Source organism: Fusarium oxysporum, genomic scaffold, assembly GCF_000149955.1.
Source record: "Fusarium oxysporum f. sp. lycopersici 4287 supercont2.34 genomic scaffold, whole genome shotgun sequence".
In the NCBI taxonomy this organism is placed as follows: domain Eukaryota; kingdom Fungi; phylum Ascomycota; class Sordariomycetes; order Hypocreales; family Nectriaceae; genus Fusarium; species Fusarium oxysporum.
The window spans coordinates 185,134-193,423 of record NW_017264846.1 but is presented as its reverse complement, the minus strand read 5'-3'; the positions used below and the strand labels follow the sequence as shown (position 1 = coordinate 193,423).

Here is an 8,290-nt window from a genome sequence, read left to right as displayed (position 1 = left end):
GGGCATAATGCAAGAACCTGTCAGGAGGGTATTCACGCCTCTGGAGATGAGTATAGTAGTTAATTTCAATTGATCTGATGATTTGTTATGTTTTTATTACAATCTATCTTAAGAAGGTTGAGATTTTTGTTGGTTTCGCTTATCATGTACGTTATAGGTAATTTTTTTTAAAAATCTAGAAAAATTACTATAGCTCATTTTAAGACTTACATATAAGCTATTAAAATTATAGCTATTTTAAGCTTAGTTTAAACTTTTAAAGAATTTTTTAAACCCTGGATTTAAGATAGAAATAAGACTGGGTCACTCGCTTGTCTGGGACACTCGCTTATCAACCACGTTATACTTATAAGAGATTTATAACAGTTTCTGCTTATTCTCCTTCTTATATGTGACGGTTGTGGGTTTCAAACAGGGAAACTAGTCCGTACTAGGTTTATGTTTGCAGATTGCGTAGGGCGTTATACTGAGCGGGTTGGTTGTCACGTCTCTTAATGATCAAGTAATGCTTATTAGGCTTATCGATGTAAAGAAGATGTATTGATAGCTGGTGAGCTAGAATCCAAGAAAGTGCTAATGAATGTGGTCTATATACTAGTGGATGCCAATAGTGATCAGTGAGGTTGTCGCGGGATCAGTGGTGATCGTAGTGGATCAGTACTGATCGTGTCGGATCATCCATGATCGTGGAGTCTTGGCACTGATCCGTTTTGTGGGGCATATGCTTGATTGGAGGAAAATGTGGAGTACACGTGATGGAACCGCTGGGGTCGTAACATTATCTCTTTGAGCGGCACAAGGCATCCACGGGGTCACTCGCCCCACCTTGCTTACTAACAACGCTAGTACCTGCGGGGTACGTGAAGTTCTCGTCAGACAGCTTCTTCATTCAACACAGCCAAAATCATCAAAATCATCATATAAATTAACCCTAACACGTCTTAATTAAAACGATGAGCTCCCAAAAGATACCTGATTATATAGATGATCACAGCTTTAATACCCCGCCTTTGAGGGCAGCTAATGACCCCACCGGCGTGCCTGATTTTCCGCCCGAAGAGGGCCGCGGTGATGATTTTCAACCTTTCAACCTAGAATATCGTGATTTCAAGATTAACCCTCTACCCAAGGAACCACTTGAATTATTCCAGCGTTTTGTACCTATTTCCCTTGTACAGTCATGGATTAAATACACCAATAGCTGGGTCGCTTACTTACTCGAAAATGCCGTTATTGATAACTGGAATACCCCCCTTTCCAAACGGTCTCGCATTCTCAAGTGGGAAGGCATCTCCACTGCAACAGCTTATGTATGGCTTGGGGTCTTTATTTACCTAGGAATTCATAAGGAAATATCGATCAAAGACCATTGGAAGTCCCCTAGCCTAGGAGATCAGCGACCTCTTCACTCAATCATCAAGTTCATGCCGTTACGGAAGTTCGAGCTGATCACGAGGTATTTCCGCACTTTTGACTACACCAAGCTCGATGTGAGGGATGAGAGCGACCTTCCAAAGACCTTCCAAGCGGCTGAAGAGTGGTCTAATCACATACAAAGGGTGTCTATCGAGCTCTATCCTCCAGGGACTAACCTCACTGTAGATTAGTGTATGATCCCTTTTACAGGCAGATCAAAAGAGACAACAGTCGTCAAGAATAAACCTACGCCCGTGGGGTTCAAAGTCTGGGTTATCGCCCAACAGGGCTTCTTTCTGCAGTGGCTTTGGCACGTGAAGGCATCACCATACAAGGCTGTTATAGTCGAGCTACCTACACCAACGCCGTACGGCAAGAAGGGAAGGCTACGGACCGAGATTCCTCTCAACAATACACAAAGCGTCGTGGTTCACCTACTAAAAATGCTGTCAACGCAGACACATCACGTCTTCACGGATAACCTCTTCTCGTCGCCGCAGCTCTTCCGCCTTCTTCGGCAGCTTGGCCACGGTGCCACAGGCACGGCACGCCCTAACTGCGGCATCACCACCGAGATGAAGCATATAAAAGAGACCGGAAAAGCTCCTGATGGCACAGCTTTGCAGTATAATGAGGTATATTTGATCCCGACGCAAGATAAACAGGTATGGACAGCTTTACCTGTATTTCCCTTACTAATTTGTCCTTTTCCTTTCGCCCTAGGTCATCCAAATCGCTTGGAAAGATAGCGGCATCGTGCTCTTCCTTTCAACTGTGCTCAGCGGAGCCCCTCACGAGCGCACACTAAAAAAGAGGAAAAAGCCCACCAAAAGAGGCACGAAGGCAGAGTCACAACGCCTGCAGCAGGTCTTCAATGGTGATAGCTTCAAGATAATCCCTATCCCTACTGTTGCCGCTCAGTATAATGATGAAATGAACCACGTTGACCGCGGCGATCAGATACGGTCTTATACAACGTATCAGCACCGATTCCGGCGCGGTCCTTGGCAGGCGTTGCTTTGGTCTTTCCTCCTTGAAGTCGTACTTGCGAATAGCTTCATTTTACAGAAGAAAACACGGCAGCCTCGTTGGAAGCCCTATACCACGCTTCAAGCTTGGAAGGAATGCATTTACAACGCTATTTTCAATAGATACGCTGCTGAAGGTCACACTAGGAAGAGAGACTGCACAGGGAAAGAGGAAGACATCGACGATCAAGAAGCCCGGCAAAATCACCTACAAAGAGATATCAATCATGTCTATCGAGGAAGAGATAGGTCTTCCTCGTGCCTAGCTTGTAAGGGCTTTCGGCAAGGGCAGACCCGACCCTCGAAAAAAAGGAAGGAAAAAGGAGGCTATCTACAGCCTATATCAGGAAATGCGCGAGGTCCACAGACTAGGTACGGATGCAAAGTGTGTGATGTAGCGATTTGTAACAATGCTGACTGTTGGTACTTCTATCACACGCTAATTTAGGTGTGGGTGGAGGTACCAGCCGTCATGGCCATTTTGATTGGCCCCTCACCCCTGTCGTGACATCGTGGATGCCTTGTGCCGCTCAAAGAGATAATGCCGTGCAAATAGGGCTTATCCGAGTCGGGTAAAGATTGTCCGAAGGATGAAACGCCTAGCGGTCTCAGATACCCATATCATTCCCTCCGTCTGGAGGAAGGGCAATGATCTGATGTCGATCATGTCGCAAACCACGTTTCAGGTATTCTTGGACTATGTGGGCGCAGGTCACCCGACCGGAGAACTTCAGCAATCTCAGACTGAAAGGCCGGTCTGGTCTGGCGAATCCGTCTACCAGATTGCAATCTGGGAAAATTTTGGTTATTCAAGATTCGACGATTTAAATTCGCTGCAATGAACGGAGGGCCAAAGGAGCTTTCTGTAAACGTTTCTAGACATATCCTGTTAGTGGATTTGCAAGCTCTATCAAAGATCCAAGAGGGAAATAGCTCCAATTAAGCTGAGAAATAGTACAATTTCCGAACAACGAGGCCGAGGCGGCCACCAGCATCGCGAGCAACAAATGGTGCGGTCACAGTCCAACCGCTCCAAGCGGCCTGCAGCAAGGTTGTTCGTGCCTAGCACCAGGATTCTTTTGCAAGGGATGTTTCTCCGCTGTTTCAGAACAGCCGCCACAAACCCCCACTGAATCCGTTACGGGCGAAGAACGCTTTATGATAAAATCCTTAAATTCTGCCTTGCCAATGGCCAATGGATTGTAATTGGTGCGACTGAGTACGTAAATGCAGGCATGTTAGGCCGGGACTGATGCAATTTCCGGAAGCACGCTTACTAATAATGTCGTCAGCTTGGGGCGCCAATAGGTGCGCACCTGGATGCGCACGTAAGTGTCACGTGTTGCGCACCCGGTGCGTCTGTAAGGGAGTTATGTAAGCCCAACACCCTTGTATGCCAGCCAGCCTATTGTATTTTATTGTATTGCTTCTAATCTCTAGATGACGAACTGCTCTGCTATACAGATTTTTTCTCACGGTGCCATAATTGGGATATAAGTAATGTAGGCGTTAATAATAATCTAAGCAGTAACTATGATACAGTCTTCAGCCAGTTTATCGTTCGAGTACAGAGCTTGTTGGTCGATCATGTCCTGCTCAACCCTCTTCCAAATCTCCTTCATGCCTGTTCGCCTGTTCGCCAGAGGGTTGTCGCCCATCTCCTGGGCGACTTGCCTCTCCACACGTTCATCTTCTACCCTGGTCCAATCCAAGTACGCCATCATCTCCTCCTTAGTCCACTCCCGTCCAGGTATCGTTGATGTGCATCGCTTACCCATCTGCTTATAATCCAAACACCAGCTGTAACTTGTCTTATCGTAGCGTTGAGGGAGGCCCATTGCCTTTCGATATTCCTGGTTAGTCTTTAAGCTACCTCGAGGCAGCTTGTTATACCATGCCATCCGTGCTGCAATATATCGATCATATATAGCACGAGGGTCATCATAGCGTATGTCTGGCCCAGACGCTGGTACCGATGGCGGCATATCTGGTGGTGGAGGTACATCCGCTGATGAGGATGGCAGTGCTATTATATCTGGCGGGGACGGCACCATCTCTTGATCACATAGTGCCGCTGGCGGCGCTACCTGCTGCTGTGGCAAAATTGAGCATAAGGATGGATCGGGAACTGGCTGTTGAGCCGAACTTGGTGTAGTCGATGGCGGCAGCGTATTTGGGGGCGCTGTAGAAGCTGAGGGAGATACAAGATGCGCATATCGCAATGGGCATGCCTTTGAGCTCATCCTGTGGCCCTGTGTATGACATCTTGAACATTTGGGGTTGGCTCTCGTCTGTGATGCTTGTTCGACGATCTCAAATGCACATGGCTCGCGCTGAGTGCTAGTCTTCGGCAATGTTGACGTAGCTGGCACCTGATCGAACTGACGGCGGGGCTCTATGAGCAATTGAGGGTTTCCTTCTCGTTGAAGATGCCAATGCGTATGGAAGTGGTGTAGTTGAAGCGGCTGGGCTTGTTGTAGAAGAGGCTCAATTGTGTGAGCGCAAGGGAGCCCAAGCGTTGCTGAGAAGACTCCTGTGCAGGCAGGGAGTCTGTCCTGTTGGAGCCGCTTTCTCTGCGCCTCAACCTTCCGCAATGCCTCGTGAGATACCCAGCCTCGTATGATGCTGTATAGACTCCCTGAGAGTTCTATGGGTGTTCGGATTTGCTGCTTCGCCTGGTTTGCTCGGAGCTCAGCTACTTGGTTAAGTATCGCCAGCTTGATAGCCCTCCAGGCCTCAAAGAGATCTAGCTGGGAAGTATCAAGGTACACCTTGATGAGCTGATGAATACCCTCGCCTCGAGATGTAACCACATTCTCAAAGTGAAGATACCGATCAACCCAAGCTTTCACGAGCTTTGTTTTGTAGAGGTCAAGCCATGTTTCGATGATGTAGGCGACCTCCCGGGCGTGAGCTGAAGCATAGCGCTCTTTGAGCTGCTGAAGCCTGTCTTCAAATGTCTCCTCATTTGCCGATGCCACGAGCTCATGCCATCTTCCGTAGAAGTCCTTCCACTCTTGGTGGCCTTGAGGCTTTTGAGCCGCATCGTTATGACGCATAAAGCTTGGCTGGCAGTAACGCAGGACTGCCTTGTTGGCATGCCAAAGGCATAGAAGCGATACTGCAGCCGGGAAACAATGAGATACCGCATTCATGCAGGCCAGACAGCGGTCTGTAAGGATCACAGATGGCAGCCTTGCGCTACAGGCTTCGTACATTGAACGTAGCCGATCTAACGCCCAGATGTAGTCCTTCTCCTCCTCGCCGCTGAGGAAGGCGAAGGCGATGCAGAATGATCGTTGACAGGCATCAACACCGACGATATCGAGAAGAGGCATCCTATACTTGTTTGTCTTATATGTGCAGTCCAATATAAGTATATCCGGGTATGACTTAAGGTATGTTAGCGACTCTGGGTGGGCAAACAACACAGCTGTAACCCGACCATCCTCGTCGAAGCGTATTCGACTCCAGAAACCCTCAGCCTCAAGCTCATTAGCAAGAGCTTGGATTGTGCTCTGGCCCTTCTTCTGGTCTCGTTTGCCTTGTGCAATGCAGTTGTAGATGTCTTGCTGGGTGGCATGAGACTCTGTGTTCTGACGTAGGTAGGACCTGATCTCTTTCGGTGCTACACCAGCGTTTGCAAGGTTGTTAATAGTTGACCTATCTGCATTGGATAGTTGACGATGGACTGGATGTGCAGACATGCTTGTGCTTGGCTCGTGGTTGTGATGGGCAAACTCGCTGCCAGGACGGTGTGTAAGGCGCCACGTTGTCTTATCCAAGGCCTCCTTCGCAAGGACTGAGAATTGACACCCTGTACGCCGTGTTGTAGTTGACCGTTGCCGTACGCCCGAGGCCTTTGGAGGTGCTCCTCCACGGTCACAGCTGAAGAAAACAATTCGTCTGCCGCTCTCTGTTTTCTTCGACTTCCCAGTGACAAACGCATAGCCCCTGGGAGCTGCCCATGCATTGATCGCGGCGTGTAGGGCTTCCCGAGAGCCATACTCGCGTTCAGGAGGCAGGCAGTCATCAGAAAATTGACGAGTAGCTGTAACTGGATTCATTCTAGGAGAGATGATTTGAGTAGATCGTTGCGCGGCGAAGTGAGGCTCTTTATCAACGGGAAAGGGGTAGCTACAAGGGTGTTGGGCTTACATAACTCCCTTACAGACGCACCGGGTGCGCAACACGTGACACTTACGTGCGCATCCAGGTGCGCACCTATTGACGCCCGTCAGCTTGCCGGTAGGCGATTACAAATTTGCGTCTGCGTAAACATCATCCGACGACGCCATCTTAAATCTCGAACTTAGGCCACAACGGTTACTGATCTGGTGCGCGCTTGGGCATGTCTTAATAAGGGAGCTTCTCTTGATCTGGTCGTGGCGGGATTGGCGTCGCAGGCTCTGGTTTATTACAATTATTGACCCATGTCAATTTTCCCTGGAGCCACGTATAGAATGGCAAGGCACATATGTAACACCCTGCATTGCTAGTGTTGGTCGCCCTGGCCCGGCCCTTGCTCTCAATTTTGTGGTTTCAAGTCGAGTATTAACTTACATATATAATAGGCATGTGGGTACGAAACAGCCTTTATCATGGCGCAATTGGCATTTGTGCGTTTGTAGATTTGTGACAACCTTCGACACAATGTTGTCACCGCTCAGGACGCTCATTCTACCCCTGGCTTTGGCACGCCTGTCTATCGCGTGGGACACGACCTACTATGTCGTCGTTCGTTCCATCACGACAGAAATCGTGCCTGATTATAACCAGACCGAGACTGTTGAGCTCACGGCGCCTCTCACCGTCTCCCCCGTGACCGAGCGGACCATCAGCCGCACCGACTACTTCGTGGCTACCGAAAATGGTGACGGACGCGCCGTGGTTGATGTCACTACCATCGAGGTCCGCCTTCCGACGTCTGCCGCCCTCCCTACCTCAACCTCTGGCTCCTCGGCCCCAAGAACAGAACCCTCTATCGAGACGCACTACTACGCCAAGGCGGTAGTATCCAATCCATCCAGCTGCACCAAGACCAAGTTTACTTACACCGATTCGATCGGCGTCAGTCTGCCAGACTCCTTGACGGACCAGGCAACAGACTCGAGTCTGGTCGAGCTTGTCACGACTTATGTCTCTACTATCAGCACCAACCTGGGCGGACAGGCCGTCACAACATCTCGATGCGACGTGTATTTCAACGCCGAAGCTGTTCCGGTCGGTTACCCTGACATTGGCATCGATGGTGAGTCGCTGCTCTCCGAATGCGTGGATCCGCGGCGAAGTCACTGCACCGAAGACGGGGAGAACGACGTCGCTACGGGTGCTGGTGGCTGCAAGGGGCCCTATCCTCCTACGGAAGCCTTGGACGGAGGGCCGTCCTCCACCGGGGAGGATTCCCCAGGTGCGACGGAGGCTGATGGAGCAGGAAGCTGCAGGAACCAGCGGGTAGGGATGGGGGTGATACTCTCCTGTTGTGTTATCCTTTCGTTTGTCCTTATCTAGGCATGGTGTGCTCTTAAGCGAGAATAGTTACCACTTTGCAAGCCAACATTATGTCGGCGTTGCTATAACTGTATAGAGGTGACCTAGGAGTGAGTTTCCTCGCCTTTTTCTTTTTCGTTTGTTTCTTTTTGTATGCTTTATGCTTTCGATCGTTCGCTCGGCCTATCGCATCTTGCTTTCTTGCGCCTCTTTCTTCCTGTCGTGTCTTCACGCCGGATGTTTCGGTACAGCTTGAACCATCATTGGATTGTTTTATATGTCATTCCTTGTGCCGGTCGTATCGTTCGAATACATGGGCAATGAGAACTGCGTATTACAAAATGGACAAACCGTGA

At 49.3% G+C, this 8,290-nt stretch overlaps 1 protein-coding gene across 1 annotated transcript; it reads left to right on the top strand.

Moving 5' to 3' along the window:
• Positions 1-7,097: 7,097 nt before the first annotated feature.
• Positions 7,098-7,955, top strand: FOXG_16335 (uncharacterized protein; the record flags this gene model as incomplete). Its single annotated transcript, XM_018396376.1, has 1 exon — positions 7,098-7,955. One exon carries the CDS (start codon positions 7,098-7,100, stop codon positions 7,953-7,955), a length of 858 nt encoding a protein of 285 aa, XP_018256980.1.
• Positions 7,956-8,290: the final 335 nt, after the last annotated feature.